Source organism: Anabas testudineus, chromosome 22 (assembly GCF_900324465.2).
Source record: "Anabas testudineus chromosome 22, fAnaTes1.2, whole genome shotgun sequence".
Lineage (NCBI taxonomy): Eukaryota > Metazoa > Chordata > Actinopteri > Anabantiformes > Anabantidae > Anabas > Anabas testudineus.
The window spans coordinates 7,412,726-7,440,296 of NC_046630.1; the positions used below are offsets into that span (position 1 = coordinate 7,412,726).

Here is a 27,571-nt window from a genome sequence, read left to right on the forward strand (position 1 = left end):
AAACTACTTCAATAGAATTGTCGCCATTTCTAAAAATGATGCTTCTCAATCCTAGTCCTTTTCTATTTTCTTGCTCTATTATTCTTCTGTTCTTTTAGACTATGTCTGCTCATCATGAGGTGTTTGGATTCTCATGTATAAAAAAAAAAACGAAATCAAAAAAAAAAAAAAAAAAAAACAAGCCTTACCACACACATCCAGAAATGCATTTTCTCTATCTTCCCCCCCTCTTTCTCTTTCTCTCACACATACACGCACACAAATACATGCGCTTGTCTCCACACATACATACACCGGTGTGCACACACACGCGCACACACACACACAGACAGTCAGCTGTGCCCTTCCCACAGCTAGTAGCACAAAAACAGAACGCACTGCCTGTCCCTGCCTTACACACATATACACACACACACATGTGCACACACAAACTCTGCAACTTCCCTCTACACACTCTTAAAGGGACATGACACAGACTTAAACAACGATATCAAGTTGTGCGACGATGAACGCAGCAGTTGCAAACTGCATAAAGATAAAACCTCAGCAACACTTGCCGTGCATTAAATATGCTTGTGCAATCTATCAATTTCACCAGAAATTGCCAAATTAATGCCAATAGTATCTTCATATACACTTTGATATCTTCAAATATGCAGTGTCTCATCTTTCATTGTTCTGTTCATCAGTGTGAATGTGCACAATATGGGAACTGCTGAATTAAATTCAGCGAATGTTATTCACAAGAACGTAAATATGCTGTAGTGAAACTAACCAGCACTTGCGCTGTTGTGTAAAGTACTCTAACTGAATGATTTAAATGAGCTAAATGGTAAAAAAAAGCACACTGAGACAATAAATGCTGCTCTTACCTACTCTTCAATAAAAAACAAAAGTCTTTGGCACAACGCAGAAAGCTAAGAAAATTGCACGTGGCAGCGTTGACAAAAATTGCAAAGGATTATAAGTCAACAAGGATCAACAATAAAGACAAAGACATACTTTTGAGTCCTTAATGTATTTTTCTTCCAACAACGCATCAGATCTAGATGCTTTTAAATTAAATAGCAGAGAAAAAAACATTATTAAAGCAAAATACAACTTCTTGGATTAAGTTATACTGCCTCCGCCTGTATTGTGACCCTTAATAGTCCCCGGGCCCTGGTTTTAGGGTCCTTAGCATTTAACAGTAATGTTTTTAAATGCAGTACTGTATGAAAACATTTACAGTGTGTGCACACGGTCTGAGGGTCATGGGGGAAAATGAATGAGACACTTTTTTGTGCATTGAGTAGGTTAAAGGTTAGGATTTGTGCTCTGAACATAGTGGCAGCTGGGGGGGGGGGGGGGGGTCGCATAAACTAACCCAGGTGGGTATCTGGACCAATTGACATTAAGACAAAAATCAACACATATAAACATGATGCTCAAATAAAGGTTCCAAACTGCAAATTTCATATAGAACAGAAACCTAAGGCCTGAACTTGAAGGTTTTTTTTTTTTTTAGATGAGAACTTGAACTTGAGGGAAGTAAAAAAAAAAAACTGAAAAAAAAAAAAAAAAAAAAAACGGAGACGCTGTGCCTTTAAGAAGCCCCCACCCTCCCATAACAGGGGGGGCGTGAGCTGAATCCAGGAACAGCGATTGAAAAAAAAAAAAGCTCCACCAGTGGACTGTTTCAAGTTCCCCCCTCTGAAACCAATGTTGGGGATGTAGAAAAAAAAGGAACCGGAGCAGAGAGAGAGGGAGAGAGAGAGAGGAGACAACACTAACTGGGTAGCTATGGAGATAGGAGGTTTTCCTGGTAGCTTTCTTTGACAGGTGTCGAGTGGGATAAAACAAAGTATCAGAGCAGCCTCCAAGATGTACGGCAAGGGTAAAGGAGCTGTGGTCCCCTCCGATAGCCAAGCGAGAGAAAAGTAAGTACACGGTTGCACTGTCACAGCACCCATCCATCCAACTACAGTGTGCTAGCTGGCTAAACTTGCTAACTGATGTGAGGCGGCGCAGTCACTTCAGCGGCGGCATGTTCAACAAGCTCTTCTTGCTAACATGCGAGCTGCAGAAGTGAAGCTGGTTTATTTTTGCTGTGTTTTTTTTATTTTATTTATTTTTTTGGCCACTTTGCGCCTCACGCCGCCTCTTGCATCCTCCAGCTGCTAGCGGCATGGCTTGCTAAGTTAGCTCTAGCGGCTAGCTCCGCTGCCAGTTTCACTCTTGCGCTTCTTGTTTGTGTCCGACGCCGAGCGGACAGCGGCGGTCTCCGAAACCAAAGTTGCACCACTCGCATCAGCGGGAGTGTGGCTGCACGTGTTTCCACACATCGTGCACAAGTCGTGCACTCGGGGGGTGGCTGAATTGTGTGCGCGGAGCACTGGATGGGGGATCCCACTCGAGTTGCATCTCTCCCCTCGCCCCAGTGTGAGGAACAATGCATTTGGAGTGACGCCGTGCATTGTAGCTAGCTGGCTTTTGTGTCGGCCGCCGAAGCGGCAGGTAAAAATAGAAACCAGCTGTTTGGGGCTTTGTTACTAAACGGCGCAGGAACGCGTCGGAGAACGGTTCCACGACGGTTCTGTGTCCGCGAACGCGCTGGCTACATTGGATCCATGTGTGCGCTCGGTCGGCGCACAGCCACGGCTACGGTCTCCGTGCTTGGTGGTGGTGGTGGTGGTGGTGGGGGGGAGCTGCGCCTCATAACTTTTGTGGCCCGTACAGATTTTGTTCAGTCACCCCGAGTTGTGCGAGAGGGTGCTAAGGAGAACCCGCTTGCAAATGCTCGTTGTGGCAGATCCTCACGTAGGATTTTCCGGAGCCAGATCTGCCAGAAAACTTAGGTGCTGTTAGCTTGGGGAGCTGTAGCCCTCCAATCCCTTTGTCTGCATGCCTGGATCTCGATGTCTGTTGTTCGCCCAGGAGGCGCATGCCGCACGGTTGCAGCCACTTGAACAATCCACAGAGCTTTCAAATGAAATATTAATTACACAAACCTGTTTGCATTACGTTTGAAATAGAAGCCACTACTCGCAGAATACTGCTGACAACAAAGCCAAATAAGACCGGTCCGAGCTTTCATTAAACCGTGTTAGACTCAATTGTTTTAGAGCCCTGTGCTGGGTTAGTGGTTTGTTATAGTTCCTGTTGCATTGCAATTAAATAACCAACATGTTGATAAGAGGTAAGAGCCTCAACATAGGTGAATGCTTGTGGCTTTATTCCGCCCAGCACATGGGTTGGAGACCAGCAAATGGTCAATCTGTGATTCGCTTGACCAGTCAGCAGGTTTGGCAACTGTAGTGGGACAGAACTGTCAGACTCCTGTATACTTGTGTGTGAGGATGAGCAGGCACCTCATTACACTTCACTCACACCCACCACCGCTCTCTTTTGCGGTCCCATCTCCTTTATTCTTCCTGTATGCACCCCCCTTTTTCCAATGTCTGTCTTCATGTGCCTCCCAACTCACTTCTCATCCTTTCCTGCTTCTCAAAGTCTTCATCCCTCGCTTCAGTGTTGAATTATTGAGACGGACTCAAGCAGCTGCTCTCAGCTTTGCGTCAGAGTTGAGAGAGACAGAAAAGAAAGAAACAGCCAGGAGAGAAGGAGATATGGTGGGCAGACTCATCCATGTTTTAATAGAGGGTTTTGTCAGGGGCCCCAGGCAGGATGTCAGGTGTACATCAGGGACATTTCTCACTCTGAGAGTAAGCATATGCACGCACTTATGTCCCACCTTACAACTACCGGGGAATGGCAAAGAGGGAGGTCAGGAGGTCACTCCACACGGTGAAGAAAATGTTGCTTCAGCATCACGATGGATGGAAAAATGGACACCACCCTACACTCACACTCTGCTTGTGTAGAAGCGAGTGTTTAGAGTGTGGTGTATACCGCTGTGTGATGTAAAACTTTGGCCATATTATCAAAAAATGGTGAATGAGGAGCTTTCAGATGTTCTTTGTAAATATAATGTGACATTCTGGCTGATGAAAATCGCCCCCAACACTCCCTTTTTGTGTCAGGCATGACTTCACTGCCCCCTCTGATCCTGTTTCTTATTTGCCCAAAATGGGGCATTTCCCCTTTTATGTTCTAGTCAATACAAATATTTTCTCTGTCCAATATTCTGTAGCTTCTCCTTCAAACTTATCTTCCTTTTCAATGAACTATCTTTTGAGCTTTAATAATGCAGCAGGCCAGGTGCATGCACACACAGACCCTTTTGCAACTCACACAAAAATACACATACTCCCACCACACATAAAAATTTCATTGAAGGCCTCTTGGGTGGGGTGGGGGGGACTGCAGTGTGATCCTCCTATTGCTGGACATAAGACAAAACTGTTAACTATCCCCTACTAGACACCTATAGAGTGCTGCACATGTATGAATGAAGTCAGTAAACCAGCAGTGTAGAGGGAGATACTATATTTGATAGATTATACTAACATTTGAAGCCTTTGCTATATTCTAAAGCTTTCTGTGAGTACTCTAAATGTTTTAATGTGATTAGTAACTTGCAAAGGGTGGAAATAAAATGTTATATGATGTATATAGTGGTTCTGCATCCTGTGCAGGTGAGTGTGGCTTAATACTATACTGACCTGCAAGTGGCAGTGATGAACACTCTACACCAGCGGTCACAGAGAGCTTTGTGACCTACAAATTACTAGGAACCTCAGAAAGTGGTCAGATTCCCCTGGCTAAAGTGGTCAAGTGTGTGTGTGTAATGTTTTAGCAGAACTGCTTCTTAACAGCATTGACCATTTGTACAACAATCAGTCTGTCCAGCAATCTGTGTCTTAAGCACGTTTACTTGGCCAGTATGTGTTCTTTCTGTAAGATAAGTTGTTGTTGTCCTTTATGACAGATTTTCAGTTGAGTATGAATAACTGGTGTAAATTGCATTTTTATGTGTGGATGTCTGACTGCTCATCTATGTCATTTTTTATCTCGGTGACTATCTGCAATTGAGGAACACCCCTCGCTATTTATGACCTTTTGAACAGGATGACAGGGCTGTACATATACAGAGACTCGCACAGCTTAGGTCTACCAATTGCATGTTCAAACCAGAGATGTACATACTGATAGTACAAGACGTCTGTCGCACATTAATTTGTGGTCCTCATTGGTCACAGAGACACGTGTCTGCAACTGTGGTTTGATGCCTGTTACAGATAAACAATAGATTTACAAAGAATTAGATTATGCAAGTACCAAGAAAAGTTTCAAATTCTGCTCTCTGGATGTTCAGCCCCCCCCCCCCCAAAACCTCTTTTTATACAAGCGGATTCACTTGAGTGGCTTAAATATTTAAATGACCAAATGTTAATAAAGCCTGTTTAACAAAGTAGTGTCCACCCTATGCTCAGCCCGGATCAGGAGGATGGTCATGATGCCAGGTCATATGGTGAGAGCTGACCTGCTCAGATCGACTGCTGTGTCAGTCTGAAAAGAAGCGTACTGTCCAAGACCAGGATAGCTTTGTCAGTGCCCGTTGTGTGTGAGGTGTTTGTGGACAGCCTTGAAAAACGCCCAGATGAGTATAGAGGACGACAGGGCACCCTGTTGATGTTCATGTATACGTAGTTGTGAGTGTCTTTCTATATTTTAGTATGTGGAGGGCAGTATTACATACAAACAGATGCAATCGTGTTTTGTTATGGAAAAACTAAGAAGTATACATTTCTAGAGACTAAATTAAAAACTTTAATTGCAATCTGCATTTTACAATGTTTCGTATTATTGGTATTAGAGTGCAAGGCAGGCACAGATCATATCTTCACTGTAACAATACAGCAAACCTTATTTCCTTTGTGCTCATTAATTTATAGACATGTGTTTAACTAAAAAGACTAATGCGTTATATCATTGCTGTCTTCATAGCTAGATTGCAACACTTCAGAATATTTAAATTGGTATTCATTAAAATAACACGTCTCAATAAAACACATATGCTGTCATACTTAAAACTAACAATCAATAGAAAACACTGCAGTACAAAATCTAATCAAAATCGTCACTGATCAACATGTATTCATGTCTAATTCCTCTTCAGAAAACTGGATTTAAAATCTTGTTTGAATAGGACTGCTACTGATTGTTGATTATCCTCAGCTCCTGAGCTCAGTTGGTACAGCAGGCGCCTATAAACCCCAGGGTTGCTGGTTTGATTCCTGGTCCTCCCCTGGCCACATGTCGAAGTGTCCCTGGACAAGACGGTGCACTCTGAACCCTTGGCGCCTCTAAGGGGCAGCCTGTCCATAATGCGGTTTACCACTGTGGGGCTAATAAAGGTTTCTAAAATAATATAATAATAACAATAATAATAATATTTTTCTCAGTTAAAGCTACATTATGCAATTTTTGGGAGTGATGCTAGTGCCACCTAGTCTTCCATCTCCCTGCTCAGCCTCTGTATTTAGGAACTAGTCTTTATTAGTCTTATTAAAGTAAAGAAGATGCTACAAAACTTAACAGTGAAGTAAAAATGATTGCTCTAGTCTTATTGGTCAGAAGAACCTCACTCGGTACTCATCATGAAATATCTTCTTCTGTCCAGCTCTCACATTTAAGAAACAGGAAACAGCGTTTTAGACACTGAATCTAGAATTAAAATGATTTCCAGTTAATGTAAGTTCCCTGTAATGCAGTTTGACTTATGTCTGTTAAGGAGTTGCCCACATTAATTACCGAGCAGCCTTGTTTAATAAGAGTAGTATGTATTCGTAGATGTATGTTAAGATTTGACCTTTGCTCTGAGCATCTTTACGAACATAGTGATGCAAAGATAAATTAATCTTTGGCACATTCAGTGAACTTATTTCTTAACTTATTTAATTTATTAACATTTAAATAGGCATTAGCAGGAGCTCCTCACCTCCCCATTCAAACTTCTTAGTGTAACTATATGTCATGGTAACAGACATACAGACAGAAGCACTTATTTTGCACTTAAATAGACATCACCATCCCCCGACCATTCAACAACCGTACGAGAGAAGGCCTGTCAGCGGTTCAAAAACAAATTAAACAGCCTGATTATGTCAAAATCATGTTTAATTGATCAGTTTGTTGACTAATGATGGGGTCTATGATATCTCAATCCTGTCCTCTTCATTAGGACCTTATTGCCCTGTCAAAGGACTGTCTGTTCTGGGCACACAGGGTATGGTCATATCCACACTCCTTGTCAATTGATGGTCCATTAACAGCCTATTAAACACGACTAAGTGAAGGAGTTAGGAGTACAGTGTTGGGCCATTGGGGGTTTCCCACTCCACAGCATGGTTCTTGTGTCTGTTAATAGACCCTGGTGAATTACTGGTTTCAAGTGTGACAGGCCTGTTATAATAGCAGTGATTTAAAAAAGGAAAAAAAGTCGGGTGAGAGCTTTTAAATATTCGTGGTATTAGTGGGAATGTCATATGCAGCTATTTCTGTTGGTATCTGGTGAATTCAGTCAGAAGGCATATTTTTCATACAGGTTGGTGAGTGTTTTTCAGGTTCCCTTGTGATTTTGGGTGGAAAAAAACTGTACAGCCTACAGAGGTACCGCTAAGGTGTTGTGGTCTTCAGTCACAGGAAGTCTTCCAGCATTATAGCATTAGTTTTAGTTCTTGTGTCATGCCTTCTGTCCGTCAAAAGTCTCTGCTACTGGGTTCCTGGTATTTTATAGACCAGAAACTATCAAAGTAAAGATGACTTTACAAAACATTGCTATTTGGAGAAAGGCTTTATTATGCATAGGGATGTGTACAGCATTTATTCAAACTAACTGCACTAGTTGCCATTATTTGTATTAATAATAGTTGTGGAAACATTTGTATTGCAAGTTTCCTTATTAATTTAGGGGGAAACCTTAAAGTCAGCATGCCATTGTTTGAATAAGTTATGTAATAAAGAACCAGAATACACAAGACGCACAAAGGATTCTCCTACAAATATTACCTCAACTCACAAAGAAATAAAGAAACTAAGTTTGATCACTAACCTTTTTTCCTCTGCATTTCAGGTTAGCGTTATATGTATACGAGTACCTGCTACATGTGGGAGCGCAGAAGTCTGCACAGACCTTCCTGTCTGAGGTACAGTGGCATCATTGTTTATGCATTTTTGAAAAGAACATAGCTATTTGTATCTAAGGAAAAGAGAAGAATAGTTAACAAGGACAATCTGACACTTTACAAAACATAGGCCTAAATACGTACTGACAGCTATGAATTTACTCTACCCCTGCTATTGTAGACTTTTACAGCAGCTTACTAGCCCTAGCCCTCTCACTCACACATTGTCTGTGCAAACATGCTAAACATGATTACCGAGCTCAAGGTGTTCCATCAATTTTTCATAAGGAAATCCTATAAAGTTACACCATCATGCTCACCGCTCACCATGGCAAGTGCTGGTGTAAAAGCAACTGATGTAGTGTTTGTCGACATTGTAGATCTATGTAGTCGTGGGGTTGTTTGATTACATATCCAAGTCTCCCAACAGCTCTGTTGGTTGCAGACATTCTAACATAGACTGGGCGACTTATTTCCTGGATTAATGTAAAAAGGGAAACAGGGCAGACATGTGACAGAGGGAAGAGTGTCAGGGAGATGGAGATCGACAGAGCCAGAAAGATGCCTATCTTCACATCCGAGGCCATTGACAGTTTGAGGCAGACTGATTATATGCTCTTAACCTCTGGACCTGCAGACATAATCCTCTCCCTAGTGGCTGCAACTGACTTCTCTCCTCTCCTCTCCTCTCCTCTCTTGCTTTTTCCCTCCTCTTCCAGATTCGATGGGAAAAGAATATTACATTAGGGGAGCCCCCGGGATTCCTCCATTCGTGGTGGTGGTAAGTTTTGCCACTTTTCTCTTATTTTAACAAACAAGAGGGAAAAATAATTCAATTCCTTTTATTTCCTTGTGTTTTTTACAAGAAAATGTTTGTTTTACTGTACAACAGTAATTTGAGCATACATTACTGTACGGCATTTGAGCATGCATTATGTAGAGTCATAATTAAATATTATTTAGTATATTAAACAAATGTACAACATTCAAATATTCAAATCCTAAACTGTTCTCATTCATGGGTAAAATAACTTCCTTTGGTGTGAGGTCTGGCAGAGTCTCAGCCTTGGGGTTGACCAGACTCGACGAGGGCATGACCCCTACCTTAGCGTCTTCTACCCTTTCCCCGCCTCTAGTTCGCCATCCTTCACCCCCGTTTGTGAAACAATAGATCCAGATGGTTAGGGAATGGACTCCCCCCTCTATACTCCCTTCCCCCTCCTCACCCTCTTGTCACCCTTTGTGTGCACCCCACCTCCTACTTTGCTCCTTTGTTCACATGGGAGAGGGATTCTTAGCAGATTAACCCGTTGCATTCCAGCTTTCTTTGTGTCACCTCTCCCTCCGCTGTCTTCCCCCCCCCCCATCATCATTTCTGCCCCTGGCTAAGAAATGACCTTTAGGGTCAACACCTTAAGAACTGATCAGCAGTTTCACTTGTTTTTGGACATCACTGTCGAGTATGGTTCACATTTACTCTGTTTATATGAGCACAGAAAAACTGTTTTTAGAGAGAAAGCAGTTGACAGTAAATGTTTTTGTGCAAAACCAACCAAATCAGATTTCTGTGCTGAATTTTAAAACTCTTTTCATCAATCTTAATGTTTTTTGACTACCCCACCCTGCTTGTAGTAGTGCTAAAGATTTTAATTTTTAGAATTAATCATAAAATATACTTTTATTTTTAAAAAAGGTTAAATAATTACTGAATATTTACAGTATCTATGGGTTTTTTTTCCTAATAAACTGTATTACCCATGTTTAACATTGTGCAAATGCATCACAGAGTGCGTTAACAGTATGTATTTTTAATAGTTAATCACCAATACCATATATCAGGATTGGGCTACATAGCTACTATTTGTTAGTATGGTTAATTGATTGATTAGTTTACATTAAGAAAATTCTTTCCAATCTTTTTTTTTACAAAACAATAGAAAAGGGGTACGTAAACGTAAGTAAGTAAGTACGTAAAGTAAGTTAAGTCTCCACAAATCAAAATATCTAATAGAAATTGAATAGTCAGCTACAACATTTAGAATAGATTCACTGTATTGCTGAAGGACACTGCACAGAAATTAGAACTGTACATATTACAAAGGAACAAATATTTAAATACCCGTGGCTGTAAAAATTACAGACGTGTAAATATACCCTTAAATGGTCTTAAAAATTACTGTGTAACTTTTCCCCTCAGGGGGTGGCTTTGCTGAGTCAGAAGAATGAACATCAGAGCACCATCAGCAATATGAGACCAAGGACATGTTTTAGTAAAAAGAAAATGAAGAAACAGAATAATTTAAAAGCATACAAGCTTGGGTAAATCGAAAGAATAAGTTTGATCACTTGTTCAATTAGGGATTTAACCTACCTACAGGTTCTTTCTTTGCACTTGCAAATATATTACCATGTGTGTAAGTTTACACTTAATAAGTAAATAAAGTCTCTCTTAAATTTTTCTTCTCTTTTTGCCCCCAAGAGTAGTTTAATAGCAGCAGTTAATTATCAAGTTCACAATATACTGTAAAATCTACTTAATAGGCTCTACTAGTCCCAAACTAGAGCTCAGTGTCCTAAGCCTTCCAAAAATTACTGTGTTTTATAAAGTGCAGACAAATTCCACATTTGGGATTCATCATGTCTGTGAGCTTTGACATTGCATGTGAAGTGGTTGCCTGATTAGTCCTCTCATTAGGCGTGACGCTGTTTCACCCAGTTAATAGCACTTTCACTAAATCAATGCACAAAGACTGATTCAATTAAGACCTCTTAGATAGGCAGCACACAGACAGTTAGTGTTGTCATTAGGTGTTTGTGAATTTCCACTTAGGGCAATTAAACAGTTTATGTATGTATGGATCAAATGATGAGCAGCCTCCTTCGCAGTGAGACCATTTACCAGGTATCACTTAAACAAGAGGGTATGTTACAGATTGAGTTATTTATCTCTTTGGTTAAGTCAGTATAGCGGTTAAAGTTTAGCGTTAAGAAATGGATGTAGCCCGTAAAAGGTCTGTACAAGTATGGAAATGTAAGCGTGTGTGTATTCTAAGAGAGTGAGAGGTTGATTGAGGGGGGTGACACTGGCTTTGGGTCCCTCTTACAATGATGCTCAAGTGCATAAGAGGCTGTTTAAGAGTGCTAGAGAGATAGTGAGAGTGTGCGAATGGGTTATGAATAGCTGTTACACATTTACTTGTATTACTCTGTATGGTAACCTTTGACCTCTTTTTGCGTTTCCCACCTGTTTCAGTGTATTCTGGGATTTGTATTGTGCGGCTCCAGACCGAAGGGAGACATGCGAGCACTCCAGTGAGGCCAAGGCCTTCCATGACTATGTAAGTGACAGTTTCTTTCTTTTACAGAAAAAAAATACAGTCATTGTCTTTACACACTGTGGTATTTTTTTTTGTGACTCTCATGTAAACAATGCACTCTACACAATTAGAGGATGTTGTGTACTTCAAGGACGTTTGGCCAGGTAAAATGTGTGAAATGTCTTTGTAATTCTAAGTAGAAAAATGTTCATCATAATGTCGTAATGCTCAAGTTGAAGTCTTCAGATTACTTAGTTTGTCTGAACTAATGCTCCAAAACCCGAAGTATTGAAAAGTGGAAATCCTTACAATTTAATTTTACTTAAAAAGTCGAAAAGAAAATGAACAATAGTAAATTGGAGGAACAGCAAAAGGTAAGGTTGGGAAATTACTCAAGGTCTTCAAGCTCTGAAAGGAGAAATGTAGCTTTTCTCATGTCTTGCCACACATACAAGTCAAAGGTTAGGGGGTAAGTTTTTCCCCTATAGAACAGCGTTTCTTCCTTGCTGTCTATTTCTTTTTTACAGATGGAGAGGATGGAGTCATAATATTAAGAGGTCAACTTTACTACCTAATAATAATGTAAAGAAAGTATTTTTTTTTCCTAGACTGAGAGGAGAATCTATAACTCTATCCTCTTGTGTGTAAATGTCATGCATTGTGATTGACACTGTGTGTCTGTCTTTAGCCTGTGCTATCTGGCCAAAAGAGTGTGTGTGTATGTGTGTGTGTGTGTGTGTGTGTGTGTGTGTGTGTGTGTGTGTGTGTGTATTCTGTATAGTGTGGGGAGATAATGGAATAGAGTTCTAATCCGGTAATCCCAGCACTGGGCCAAGGCTAAGCCAGGGATTTGTGTGTGTGTGTGTGTGTGTGTGTGTGTGTGTGTGTGTGTGTGTGTGTGTGTGTGTGTGTGTGTGTGTGTGCGCGCGTGTGTGTATGTTTGTATTTTTGGGATGGGGGGTATCTTTGGCAACCAGCCCATAGAAGGATGGTGGAGGGGCTCACACCCCAAGTGCCTGCGTGCCAGTTAACCCTGGCGTGTGTGTGTATGTGTATAAATGTAGATGGGTGTGCTACATGGTTACTTGCTGTGTGCTCCTAACGGTGATAAAGCGAAGGAGACGAGACCAGTTTAATTTTGGCTCCAGCCCCCTGAGGCTAGTCTCTGAGCACAGGTCCTTTCTACTGGTTTCAAAAGAGTGAGTCGGTTACCGGCATTGAAAGGAAAAAAAAAAATTCACCTTACCTCAAAAGAGTTTCTTAGTCTTTTGAGGATTGCAAGATTGCAAGCCAGTATTTAAGGGGCATTATCACAGTTTCTCTGCTGGGTGCATAGATGCAGCAAGGGTTTATAGTTATAGACATAGTCATGACTACTTTTTCCACAAGTTGTTACACTGGTTATGAACTTAATTCAGGGGTTGTTAAACCGTTAGGATGTAAGAGTAATTTGTTAGTTGATGTCAAGTTTTATGTTTATCCAGCAGCTTAAAGCATCTGATTCTCCAAAGAGGCTCAAATACAGAGTTTACATTTACATGAAGTTGTAGAGTAAGGACAATAAGCTATAAGCAATATAAGCTAAAATATCTGAATATACGTTCATTAACACATCTAATCGGGATCAAGAGTTGATTTTATGTTGCAGAACTTGCATGTAACAATTTCAGCTGACATGAATAGTAACTTCTGTACTGATGGACAATCATTCAAAATGTTTTACATTATTCAGACATGTCATATGGCAATTAATTTGCTAGAGTGAGTGAGAAGTGTTTTAATTGATGCAGGTAAAGGTTTTAGCAATTAAGAAATTTTGATTTCTGACTTTGTCCTGTTATTATATTTAATGCAAGTTTCAACACTCATCTCTTGTTCAAAAGTTGATTTAGCTACTTAAACAGTTGTACTGCAGTATTTTTCATTGAGCTATGTTCTGTTGGTCATCTGATGCTACCCTTTCTTGGAGAAGTTACAAACCAAATCTTTATACGATTCACTGAGAATTAGACAAGAAGATGCGAAACAGAAGTGACAAACTATTAAAATGCCAGCTTCATACAGACATTTGGCAAAAAGGAAGATATTTTTATTTTAAGTGGAGTGGACATAACATTGCTTTGAATCAGGTGACGTACATATGCTACCAGATGAACAGATTTAGATTTTGGTTAAACATATTTCCCTCAATTACTCTTGTCCAGTGACTTAGCTGCTCCTCTCCAGCGAAACACAGTGAACTGTATGCGAGTGAATCCACCTTGTGAATCTCCGAGGGGCATGAGCGCTGTTTATAAACACTTTATCCACTGACCTAGACAAGAATAAAACATGTAACCATAGTAACTGTACACAACAAAGATGGCAACTGCTGGAGCTTATAATGCTTATAATATAAATATGAGTAATTAAAATGTAGGGCAAAACTAAAACTAAAAATTCTACTAGGTTAAACCTAAACATCAGGTGACTTCCTCCATCTTTCCTGCAGTGTTCACTCTTCACTTCACATCTGCCTACATTTGTCCCTTCTCTTACTCACCTTTCCCACTCTTCTTTCTCTTTCTCTCTCTCTCTCTGTTGCATTTGGTACAACTCCAGCCTGGTTTCTTGCAGATTGTGGTTTCTTTTGCGACACCCCCACATCTATATCTTTCCTCTCTCTCTCTCTTTCAGTGTTCATTCTTCCACCCCCCACACACACCACCTTTATTCCTCCCCACCCTGTGTCTTACTCACTTCTTCACCCCCTCCTTTCTTTCCTGTCTCACTAGCCTTATTGCTCGCTCCCTCTTTCCAACTCATCCCCTCTTTTCCCTTCACTCTTCCTTTACCCCTCTCCCTTCCTCATCACCACTGCTACCTCTGTTCCCAAGAGAAGATTGATTGGCTAATCTAGCTGTTTACCCACAATGCCTAGTAGTGCTGAGGAGGAGAAGGCAGTGTAGACAACATGAAGACCCAACTAGGAGACAGTTGAGGTATGTGAAAATGGAGCTGAGTGGGCAAATGTCAAAACAAAGAGGGAGGGCCATGGTAAATGGGCCCAGTTTTAATCAGACTGCAGAGTATGTGTGTAATACCACATTTAAAGATAAAGACAGCTTTTTATGTCAAACTGACCATTTTAGGAAAATAAATTAACTATTATTTTAGTAGAATAATGATTGTTGCATATATTAAAACTTCATAGTTCTTCTAAAATTATACTCTTTTAACAGTTAGTTGTATTAGATTAATGACATCATTCATTATATTAATTGTTGTTTCTAAATTTAAAAATCTCATCTGTTTTTCACCCAAGTTCACCTATTACCAAGTGCACATTGTGGTATAAAACACTGGATACAAAATGTCTTGTAAGATATTGAAGTAAAAATATCTAAACTCGGCTGCATTAGCTGCTGTAAATGGCTGCTGTTATGTTGCAGGTTTCTTTATTCACCAGATGCCAATTTTTAAACCTTTTTTAAAACATTCTCTTATTTGTATAGACCCTTCTTTGACTGCATCTACTTCTTAATTTTGTTGAGCTTACTTTTATGTTGTTCCCTTCACTAACATTTTAAACAAGCTCTAATGTATGTTCCTAACATTACATTAAGGCTAAAAAAATCTTAATTGTAGACCAGATCCAAAGTACATCTGTTCTGCCAAAAGACAGTTGGATGCTTTCTGTCTTAACTAAAGTAATATTTGTGTTGCACAACGAAATGTCTTACATGAGTGAAGGCAACAAAATAATTGCGCTGGTTTTACTCTTTAGAGGCGAGTGTACTTATACAAAAACGCTGAGTTATTTTGATTCTTTTGACATTTATTATTACGTTGGTTCACTGAGAATAGAATTTAAAGGTAATATGGCACAACCATACCTAGGGTTGTTGACATTTAAAATCAGAGGAAACTGTTGCATCTTTACTTCTCTACATTCATTTTAACATTATTAGTTACTTTTTGCAAGATTAGATTCTTATAAAAATCAAAAATTGGCTCTGTTTTTGTTCCACAAGTCTTTAGGTTCAGAAGTCTGTACGTATTGGTGAGAACTTCTCAAACAAATCTGGACTAGATTTCTACACTTACTTATCCTACCACAGCATCAGATTATGTTGTTTAAAATACAAAAACATCTTAGTGGAGTACTTTTACTTTTATACTTTTTGTAACATTTAGAGTTTGTACTAAAAAAAATGAAATGGTACTTGTTCTTGCAGTGGAGTACTTGTCTGGGCACGTACTTTACTTGAGTATTGAGGTTGTGTAATTTATACATCTCTGGTTTGGTTGATAAATAACTTTGTTTTAACCTATATATTACATAACATATACTTACTTTTAGTCTGAAAAGTAACTACATTTATTAAATCTCAAGTAAAGTACAATGTATAAAAAAGGGAAATACTCAAATTGAGTAATGAACAATTATAACTTAATTGATCATAGATAACTTTTTACCACTGAATAGCATGCTGCAGTCTGATTCAAAGCTGGTGGTCTGGTAGTTGGAAATTATATCCTTGAATTTAAAGAAGCAGGTTGAAGTCACTATAACCAATAACTAATAAAGCAAGTGACAGATTGTAAATCAGCTGAGAGGTGCGTATATGAATCTGAGCTGATGCTAAATGGAAATATCTCAAGACAAAGGACAAGATTTTTAAGTGTCTTTTGTACTGATGAAGAATAAATGAAAATGTCCTTCTCCTTGAGTCAAAGCTGTATCCGAGCTCATACAGTAGTTCTCATTCTTCTTATATCTTGTCTTTTGGCCTCTCTTCTTTCTCTCTTGAGTGTTGGCTAAGTGGATGTTGTGTCTGCAGCATGTATTAGTGCTGTCATCTGGTGAGCGCGTGTGTGCGCATGTGTGTTGGTGTGTGCAAAAGTCAGTCTGGTTCAGTACTGCTACCTTGGCAGCAGCTTTTTCGGGAAGAGCATGTGTGTTTGGTGTGCATGTCGTAACAGTTTTGAAGACCAGCTGGGCTTTCAGAGATTGTGCATGTGTGTTTGTGCGTTTGTTTGTCAGACGTGACAGTGAGAGTACCAGCCGTATCCTGTTGCTTCAGAGCAAAACACACTGTTTTGACTGGACTGATGAATTAGCTAGATCACTATAGTCAGCTATTTTTTCCTCCCGTCTCCACAAACTCACTCCCTTTCATCCTCACTGGTTTACCTCCCCCTCCCCCTCCTTTCACTTTCTCTCCCTCGCTCTGTGCACTACTAAGGACAGCAGGTCAAGGAGACAGTGATGAGGCACATATCGGTGTGAACCAGAATGTAGATTAGTACCCTCTCCAGGCAGGGACACACATAAATACAGACACGCACAGATACATTTGCTGTCTCTCCCTACCTCTCCCTTCTCTCCATCCAGTGTTTATGTCTCTGTCTTTATCCCTGTGAAAGGTATCAGGCGGAGGTCAATAATGTGTTGAGCACTATTGATCTGTGTGGTAGGTCCTAAGGGTGAGGTAGAAGGAGAGGAAAATGGAGAGGGAGGGATCAATGCTATTCTGTATATCCCATCTACATACTGTACTGTACCAGCCAATCAGATCATTAATTCTTTTGTTCTCCGATGGATTATTCATCAACATTGTGGGTTTGTAGTTAGGAAGGAAAAACAAGCTCAACATGGTGTCTTCACAGGGAGCCACAACAGTGGATTGAGACGTCTGTGATTTTCTTTATTTTGTTTTTTATATTTTGCCACCAACACAGCATTGTGGGGCTACACAACAGTGGATAAGGCGTATTACATGCTACTTTGAGTTGCTTCAATTGAAGCTGAATCAGTCTTTAACTTAGGAATCAAAGGTTGTAGCTTTAAGTTGCACGTCTGCTGCTTTTCAGCCTGAAGCAAGAGCTAAACCGGCTTCCCACAGACTGAACCAGATAACCCCCTTCAGACCAGAAGAAAATAGCTTCAGTAAGATTACCCCAATGCAAGAGCTTTTTGCCAAGTGTCAACTGATACTAGTATGTGTGACAATTTTAATGCTGCAACCAATGATAATTTTCACTGATTAAAGTACAAAAAAACAAGGAGATGTCTTGAGTTGGTCCTTGTTTAACCCAACCCAACCAAACCCAGACCCAAACATATTTATTACTACTTTAAAAGACAAAGATATATTACATATTTTTCACACATTAGAAACTGGAACCAGTGTACTTTTCTTTCTTTCTGTCAATCATTTTAGTATTATAGAGTTTGAAAAACGTCTGTACTTGATTGATGACTAACAAACACTGTCTGTCCAAAAAAAAAGTCACACACTCTAATATTTACACCACACATTTGCTGTGGCATTGTTTTGATAAGCTTCTGCAATGTCCCAACCGTCCAGAGTTGCATTAATTTTTCGCCAAGATCTTGTATTGATGATGGGAGAGTCTGAGCGCTGCGCAAAGTCTTCTCCAGCACATCCCAAAGATTCACAATGGGGTTAATGTGTGGACTACTTTGAGCCACATGAATCCTGGCGTTGTCATCTTGGAATCTGCCCATGATATCAGGGGAAAAAAATCTGTTGATGGAATAACCTGGTCATTCAGTATATTCAGATAATCAGCTGACCTCATTCTTCGGGCACATAACTTTGCTGAACCTGACCAACTGCAGCAACCCCAGATCATAGCACTGCCCCCACAGGCTTGTTCAGTAGGCACTAGGCATAATGGGTGCCGCCTCTCTTCTTACCCTGATGCACCCATCACTCTGAACCAGGGTAAGTCTGGACATCAGAGAAAGTGAGTTGACATGCAACAAGTCTGTGGCCAAATTCAGATGTTATCTTTCCAAAGAGTATATCTTCGACCCCTCAATCAATGCTTTACTCTGATGCTTCATTACAAAAAGAGAAACTGGTACATGTCGACATTTCTTCAAACCTGTAAGTACACCTGTCATAAAAGCAACTATGCAGCATTATTGGACAAATAAAGGGGAGACAATGACTAACATTGGTTGAATCTTCATGTGTTTCACTAATACTAAATATCTTGTGTGTTGATAATTTGCAAATGTTCTGATGGATGTTTATAGACATGTCCTGTTGCCATGACCTCTTAGTAGTCCAGATATGGTATAATTGATAACCTAAAAAGGTACATGATGATGATATTATTGTGCAGATGTAGCTTTGATACAGTGTTTCTGCTGTGCTTCTGTTGAAAGCCATTAAAATATGTTTTTAGACTATATATTTTAGTTATATAGACAGTGTAAATATTCCCAGACATTTGAAAAATGTGTCCTGCGGGTTTTCTTGAACTTTCAGCCAGCCTCAATGAGGGAAATGTATTATCCTCGATCCTGCTGCATGTCAGGCATTAAATCCCTTTCAAGTTTGCTGCCATCCAGAGTGTTTCCCTTGCACACTGCTTCATTTACACACTTTTCCATACAATGTGCCTGGACATGAATAATTCAGCTCCACTACAAACATTTATGTTCATTATATCAACTAATTAGTGCAGCACTCATGTCTTGTACAACTTGAAAGTAACTTGCATTTTGTCCCTGTATATTCTGTCTGCATTAACAGTCATTGTTTACCTGCACCAATGTCAACAAGACCAATTCCTGTAGATTTACTTTCTTGGTGAATCAAGTTATTCTGATTCAAGGAGGCAGTCTTGTCGCAATGTTTTCTGACAGTCTTCCACTTCTGAGCCTGTAGTTGAAATGGAAAGGTAGAGACAGACAGCACTGTGAGTGTCGCTACGAAAACTAAAAAAGCACAGTTGAATCCTTTTGTATTTCCCCAGGCCAGTTGGTTTTAATAAAGACCGACTGCATACTAAATCTACCTTACACTTTGCCGGTGGCACCTGCGTGCTCTCAGGTTGCATTCACTTTCAATCTGCAAATTGGAAAATTCATGAGCAGATTGTTGTTGGTCATTAATAGTCTTGAACAATAATGTGACCAAGTGATTGATTGTGGACAGGAATCTCTCTCCTTGTAACATTTTCCTCTGTTTTTTTTTTTTTTCTTTATTATCCCTTGCCCTCACTCTTGTATCGTCTAACTCACTCTTTCCTCTATCTCACCCTTCTCTCTCTCTATCTGCGCTCTCTCTCTCTCTCCCCTACCCTGCATCTTCTTATTCTCTCTCTACACTCCTGGAGCGGGGGATGCCAGGGGGACAGAGTGCAGATAGGACCTGTCTCCATAGCAACAGCTTCTGCGAGCTGCTGACACCCTACTGGGGGGGGAGAGGTTGTGATGGGGAGGAATAGTACAGAGGTTGGGGCACAGGAAGGTGTGTACGTGTGTGTGTGTGTGTGTGTGTGTATATACGTGTGTGTACACAGGCACTGGGGAAAATAAGTAAGGGGGTCATCGAGAGGAGAAAAGGTGGCAAGAAAAGTATGCAGAAGAAGAGTGAAGGAGATGGATGAGATGGAGGAAGAGAGGATGGAAGGGAGAGAGAGAGAGAGAGAGAGAGAGAGAGAGAGAGAGAGAGGCAGTCGACCCTGCTTCTTCCCCAGGGACTCGGTGGCCTGCTCATATTCACTAGCAGAATTAGCATAAAGATGGGGGGAGGTGTGTGTGTGTGTGTGTGTGTGTGTGATCTTTCAGTTCTCGTGTGTGTTTGTTTCAGACAGTCGGGAGAAGAAGGGCAGCATGTGAATTTGTGTATGTTCATGTAATTGGTAGTATCGTTGTTGTCCAAGCATGCAGTACATGTCACATGGATGTAGTGTGTTCATTCTGTGTGTGTGCACACTGGTGGAACTGTGTGTGTGTGTGTGTGTGTGTGTGTGTGTGATTCCCTCCCCTGGGTCTTAAACCCCCTTCCTGTTCTGGTCCTATAGCCTGCGGTTCTCCCCTGTCTGCTGCTCTGTACTGAAGGGCTGCACTTTGTGAGCCTGTGATGCAACTCTTTGTGTGTCGCTCTGTGTATGTTTGCACGTTCATGTGCTTACGTGTGTGTGTGTGTGTGTGTGTGTGTGTGTGTGTGTGTGTGTGTGTGTGTGTGCGTGTGCGTGTTTGTTCCGGTGTGCTTATGTAAGCACTCTGAACATGCGTCTCTGTCTATGTGTGTTGACAAGAATACAGTTATATCATATTTAACTCCCGGGCTGATTCATCCCCCACCCCCTTCTATCCTAGATTCTAGTTTTATTCTTCCATATTGTTTGACTGACACAAAGGAGATTGGAAACAGTGGTGGTGGTGGTGTTGCTGGTGGTAAGATTATTAGCAGAAGTTAAGCAGCTGCTCTCATCAGGTTTAAATGTTGCACCTTATTTTGTTTTTGCGCTCTACACTTTAAACAGCATCTAATCTAGTCCTTCATTTTACAGTCTTCATGTGCTTACTGTAAAATTAGTAATATGTGAATTCATATGGTACTGTTGTGTATTGTAAAGTTGAAGCAAAGTGGATAGGATGTATAATTTTTAAGTTAAAGTTTTTAGGTTTTTATGACAGTAGATGGTCAGTTACGGTTCAGTATAACTGAAGAAATCAGCCTCAGCTGTAAACAATTTTAAAAGTTGGTTGTGACATGATTTCAAATATTTGAAATGGTATGTTACTAAATATTTGTACTGTAAACATGTAATTCTAATATTATAAAATATAACTACATAATTACTACATTAACAAACGGGTGAAGCAAATTAAAATGTTTTATTCAAACTCGTACGTTTAACTTCCAAAATTAGGAAAGCGAACCATTACACGACTAAAATAACCCCTGTGCAAAATGACTGTATATGCAAAGCTCACACTGTATCTTTTTTTGGACGACACAGTGTAGTCAGTTTCAGTGAAACAACATATTGTAGCACAGTTCTACACCTTCTTCAGACCTACTAGAGTGTTGACACAGCTCTTAGGCACTGAACAGCAATATCACAAACTTCATGAAAGATATACCTATTTCCACGTCTTCTGTACCTGAATGCATGGCATCTTCTGAATAAACCAAAGTTAAAATATTTAAGAGGTATAACTGTGATTGTTCTCAGATAACTTGAAATAATCAGAGTACTATAGTGTTGGCTGAAGTCAACCAAAATGTTTACATGCGTACTAATAATAATCTAACAAAGTAGCTGTTATCTAAAAAGAAGCAGGTAAAGGTAAAACGGTGACACACTACTCCTCCGTATGCAGTTATCCACATGACGGTGCATCACAGGACAGATACAGTCTGCTCTCTATATGGCTTTTGGAGAGAGGAACATAAGAATAACATTTTGGTGATATTTCTGCTTGAACCCTACCTCTGCTTCTGTCCCCTTCCACAAAGAGATGAAGTGATTAATGCCGCTCTTTTCTCCTCTCTCTCTGCCACAGAGATGAGGGAACAGTTTAAAGGTTGTAGCAGAAGACACTTTTGTGAAATAGCCATTAAACCTTAGATGGGGAGGGGGGTGTTGCTGGGATTGCAGATGCAGACACTGCCCCCTGTCGTGATTTAGTGGACAGTGCATCAGATGCATAAAAAATTACAGTAGAGCAGTGCACTGACCCACACGCGTGCATTAAGCACCACATTTAGTCTCTGTGTTTGTGTGTTTCAGAGTGCAGCTGCAGCACCGAGTCCAGTGATGGGCAACATGCCCCCGAACGACACAATGCCAGGTGGTCCCATGCCCCCAGGCTTCTTCCAGGTATGACCTTACCCCCTCAGTCACTATCCTCATCTTCAATCACTGCCAAACCCACTCCACGTTTTGTACCATACCTCTGTTTATTTCATTGATCTTTCTCCAAGTATTTAAAGTTTAGGCAACATTGAGTTGTTCCTCCATCTTTCTCACTTGACTTTGTTGTTGTATAGAAAAGCTCAGCAAAAGCGTACCAGCTCTACACTAATTAACATACTGTAAATACTAATTGCCAGATTGAGACTGATATCAGCAGGCTAATATTAACTTTTTAAGATAGGTCATTATTGGCATTCATGTTACCATATTCTGGAAATGCAGCCCTAAATTTTTCATTGACATATTTACATATATTTAACTGAAGTATAAAAGAGTTTTTTTTTTTTAATTCACATTATACGATAACCATGCAATATTATGTAATGGTTATATCTGGTAAGTCAGGCTTTTCTAATTAAGCCTTTCACTCTAAAATCAATAATAGAGTTTGATCATATCCCACCACAGATAAAGTTAGTCTCTTTTTTTTTTTCCTTTCACTCTTTATATTTACACCCACAGATCCTCTGACGCTCACACCATTCATTAATCTGTGGCTCTGCACTCACATGGGCTTCTGTTCAACCAATTTGTGATTCAACCATTCAGTATTCATCCTCTCTCCACTCCTCCATCTCCATCGCTGTCTCTGACCTGTCCCGGCTCTGTGAAGGGAAGTGTTTTAGTGTGGGAGATGGCTGTCTGAAGATTGAAGAGAAAGAAACACACTCAGATCCATGTACAAACACATAGAGACATACATGCACACAGTCAAAACATAAACGCGCACACACACTCTCACAGTCCGTGAGGCAGCGGTGTGATGGACAGCACTGGCATTTGGCAGGAGGCTTGATAAGGTGGTGGAGAAGAGTAGGACAGAAAAGGCGTGTGACTTGATGGAGAGAGGGAAGGATAGAGAGACATGAAGAGGGGTGAAGGAGGGAGGAGAGAGGAAATGTGAAATATCAATGTCACTGGGATTTTGGCCCAGTGTTTGTTTCTGTGGCTACCTACCACTCCATTGTTTGTTTGCTGAGAGCAAGGCAATGTGCTGAGAGGATGGTGGTAGCGGGGGACTAGTCACAGTACGAATGTGAATAAGCAAGGGGAATGGTGGCGGCAGAGGGTGAGGAGAGATGCATGGAAGTGCTATTTATAACATTGGTGGAGGAGTGAGATTGGGCGAAGGTTTGTGTATGTGCATGTGCAGATGTGTGTATGTTGTGTTTAAGGGACATTACTGAAGGATGGAAAGCTTTAGTTGTTTGCTGCACATGAGGTTCATGCTCCTAATAAAGCCTGGGTATCATTTAGATATTTTTTTCCACACTGACTGTTGTTGTGATTCTAGGCTTCAGTCCTGACATCTAAAAAATACCTTTTCCAGTACTTTCTGGTACATGCATTTGCTTTAATTAACACTATATGGCAGCTCCTGGATCCATACACAGAGTTTGCAAATACTCTGAGTGTACTGGTAACACAAGCTGCTGCATGATAAAATCTGACACTGTTGGTTTGAAGGATTGCACCTGCAACAAGTAATTGACTAGTGTGGAATTAGTTACAGTATATCTCAACAACACTCACATTTAGCCAATCGGTTAATAATTTCAGCCTTTTTTACACATGAGTAGCAAATATTTGCTGTTTCCAGTTTCTCAAATGTTATGTTTGGTGTTAAGATTTTTCATATATAATAATAAACTGAACATATGGATTGTTGGTTGAAAAAAACAAGCTAAGTAGCTTTGGATGTGAAAAGTCTTAACAGGCATATTTCACAGTTTTTGTGACAAGATGCAAATTCTTATTCTTTTTATGTTGCTTTATGTTTCATTTATAAAGGAAAACAGGTGTTATTTATTGGCATCTGTTTAGATACATAGACAGATGTTAATACTTTCTGTGGTTTACATATCCAGATGCAGAAACATGCATTCGCTGCCTAACTGTTCTGAAGGTACATACTGTATAACTTCAGAATACCCAATGTATTCCACGTGTTTGGGTGACTAGGAAGGTAACACGGAAAATTACATTTGTAAATTGCCCAGTTTTTGTTCGAACAATTGAATAAGGAAAGCAGAGAAACGAAGGCACAGACGGTGATAGAGCGGAAGAAAGAGTGTTGCATAATGATTTATTTATTAGGGGTCATTAACCTCTTGTGTTGTGGCAAAATGTCAGCAATTACAGAGCAGTATGTGAAGAAGCTGAGGGTTTGTTTTCTCTATGAGCACAGATTCTATGCCATACTAATGCAGAATTAAAACAAATAGAAAAGCGAGACTTCCATATTTTACTTGTTTAATTTATCATTATCCTCTTTTTCTAGTTGGAAGTTGCCACTTGTGCCTGTCCTGCTGTTAATGCCTGTCCTGTTGCAGTTAGCCTTGGGCAACACTGCCCCCATGTGGTTGAGAGTGAGGCCACATATCCTCTGAGCTGAGAGTTGTGACGATTGTGATCTTTTCTGCGTAGACGCACACTAAGGCCATCCAGCACAATTCTTATGCCTAACACTGATTTCTGTGAAGACGAATTAAAACTTTCATTTGGGGCTGTGGATTTTTATCCTGTTTTTTTTTTTTTCTTGGAGAAAAGCAGGTTTTAAACAATTTGCCCAAAATGTGCAGCTTTGTCAACATTCCTGCTCTTGTTCTTCCCCTTCAACCTAAAGACTCCCCACTGGCTCCCCCCTCTCATTCTCCTCTTTCTTTATAATTTTGATGGGGTAATTCCTCCAGGTGTAACCCCCCCCTCCCCCTTTTGGCCCCTCCCCTCTCTGATATCGCTCTTCTTTCTTAAAGGGACCACCCGGCTCTCAGCAGTCCCCCCACGCACAGCCCCCCCCACACAACCCCAGCAACCCCATGATGGGACCTCATGGCCAGGTAAGACGCAAACACTTTCTCTCAAACACCCCTATGTCTTTCATTCCCTGTAAATCTCAATCACAGCCCACCGACACCCCCCCTCACCCACACACAGGCTCTTTTTCAATTTCATTCACTACTTGCACACTTTCTGCTTCTTCTTCTCAGTTTTCTTCTTCTCAAACCTCGAAGCCCTGTTAACTCTAGTTTTGTTAGGGGTCATTCCCCGTAGATGTCAGCCTCTCCAGTTGCAAGATCCTTTATGAAAGGGCCTGCTCCTCTTCAAGGCCCAGCATTGGCTGTCCCTGTGTGGGATGAATTATTCACTACTTGCCCCTCCCCCCGGAACAGCTTGTGGGGGTTGCACACTTTTTCAGCTTCTCTACTCTTAACGCACACAGCACATTCTCCTCCCCTCTGCATAGTTGTTCTAAAACCTGATAAATAAAACAGGGGACAGGCACAATGGAGATGTTGCATATATGTACAAAAACACAAGTGTGTATACACATAGAAACATTCACTTTAGATACTTGAAGGATAAGTCGATTTTAGGGCTTCTTTAGCTTTTAATGGATAGAACATTTTCAGTGTGTTCACCTTAAAACACTTTAGCCAGTGTCTGTTTTACCACTTATCCAGAACAGAATGTACAAATCCAGAACAGTAGCTACAGACACCACTATGGAGGTAAAGTTAGCCTTTGCCCATTAGCTGCGGCAGCCCGGTTCTTCATTCTTGTGGTTTCTGGTTTCCGTCTTGTGTGCAAGAGAGTGTGGACATGCTTCCTCTGAGGGTTTGAACGGTGTTGTTGGCCTGAGGTGCCTCCTAACTACGCCAGACAGACCACAGGCCGAATCGGCTTACACCACAGTGAGAGCAGACAGGGTGTGTAGGGAGCTGTGTGAGCGCTGTCTTGACACACACACACACACACACACTCACACATGCACATTGACTCGTACACACACAAATCCAGGCTTTGAGTGCATACTGTGCGAACAAGCAGGCACTGTTAATGATAATAAAACAAATATTTTTAAATCAGTGTTGTTGTTCTTTTTTCAGGCTAATGTGATGAAATCTTTTAGTGTCATCCTCCATTCTTCAGCCACACTATGTTCATCTGTGTGTCCTGAGTGCTACTCTTCGAGTGCTGTTGGATTTATCAATAATGAAAATGTCATTTTCTCTCTCTCTTCTCTCTCTTTCTACCACATTTCCTGTCCTCAACTGCCATTTTTCCTCCTTGCTCCATTTCTTTTGTCAGCCTTTCATGTCACCGCGGTATCCAGGTGGACCGCGCCCCTCACTCCGAATGCCAAATCAGGTACGGAGTGGGATTTTGAAATTACTTTCTAATTTTATGTTGATTTTGACAACTCGGAGTATCTGTGTTGCCCCAAGTCCAGCCGGTATTTTAATCAATCTCCATGCCCTCGTCTTTTCTCAGCCTCCTGGGGGAATTCCTGGATCTCAGCCTCTCCTGCCAAACAGTTTGGATCCGACAAGACCGCAAGGTACAGCTGAAACAGCTGTTGTAGTCATAGCCCTGTTGAAATACCTTATTATGAAATATGTAAATTTTGTATAATAGAACATGTGTCTGAAAACGACTCTACGACTATTACGCCTGTGACTATTGATTACTTTCATTATTGAGGAATTTATTAGTGTTTTTTTTAATCAACTAAACCATTACTTTCCTTTGTCAGACAATGACAAGGTATCTGTAGGTCTTGTACGTGATATAAATGTTTTTTAAAGTCTTAAACTTAACTTGGTGAACCTCACAGAAACTGAATAAAGATTAATGCCTTTTGCAAATTCCCTGAGCCCGGTTTGAAAATATCCAAAGGGATTCAGTTCTTAATGATAAGAGATAAAGACAAGCTGCAAATCCACATACTTAAAAGATATTTTCAAATTCAATTTCAGTGGATATTTCTTCCTCCTTGTGCAAATTTGTGGGTGTGTCTGACTTAGGAAAGAGTCTGTGGAGATTTTAGCTGCAGATTACAGCTTCAGAGATCAGAGGTTTACAACAAATAGGATTAGGATGGAGTATTGTCTGTGACATGTCTTAATTCCTGACTTTAAGAGACGCACTAAATGTGGGTTTACATGAGCACATAATTGTATTGTGTATAGTTTAGAACTCTGAATCATTTCTTGCAGGACATCCTAACATGGGGGGACCAATGAGAATGAACCCTCCTCGAGGAATGGCCATGGGCCCACAGGTGCGACAAACCAAAACCTGCTATGTGTATAGTGTTTTATTGATATAATGATGACTAGAGAAGTGATTGTAATAAATACGTTATATGAATGTAACTAAACAATACTCAACCTTCAGTATATTATTATGGAGTATGTTTAACTGGCAGTGTGTTTGCTCTTAACTGTACTTTGTCCACTACACTTAGAACAGCTGCAGCTTCTTTGCTTTTCTTAAGTTTGTTGCAGCTGCTGTGACTCCAGTGATTTATGTGTTATACTCTAATGTTATACTCTGTTATAAATGTTTTATCACAAAAGATTTCAGGACTATTTCAGAACTAGAATCACCTAAATCAGAGAAACCAAGAATTATATTGATAAATATCTCTGTCCTGTCCTGTCTTAC

General features: G+C 40.4%; 1 protein-coding gene across 3 annotated transcripts in view; it reads left to right on the forward strand.

Moving 5' to 3' along the window:
- The first annotated feature begins 1,666 nt into the window (after window positions 1–1,666).
- Window positions 1,667–27,571, forward strand: part of zgc:110158 (LisH and SSDP domain-containing protein) — a 30,653-nt gene continuing 4,748 nt past the window's right edge. For 2 of the 3 annotated variants that reach the window (XM_026340340.1, XM_026340341.1), the window contains exons 1-9: window positions 1,667–1,919; window positions 8,018–8,090; window positions 8,789–8,850; window positions 11,323–11,407; window positions 21,935–22,024; window positions 24,877–24,960; window positions 26,213–26,272; window positions 26,396–26,462; window positions 27,121–27,185. In XM_026340340.1, the coding sequence (XP_026196125.1) occupies window positions 1,864–1,919; window positions 8,018–8,090; window positions 8,789–8,850; window positions 11,323–11,407; window positions 21,935–22,024; window positions 24,877–24,960; window positions 26,213–26,272; window positions 26,396–26,462; window positions 27,121–27,185 (642 nt within the window). In that variant the 5' untranslated portion in view covers window positions 1,667–1,863. The remainder of the gene's footprint in view (window positions 1,920–8,017; window positions 8,091–8,788; window positions 8,851–11,322; window positions 11,408–21,934; window positions 22,025–24,876; window positions 24,961–26,212; window positions 26,273–26,395; window positions 26,463–27,120; window positions 27,186–27,571) is intronic. The other variant, XM_026340342.1, reaches the window with a different exon arrangement.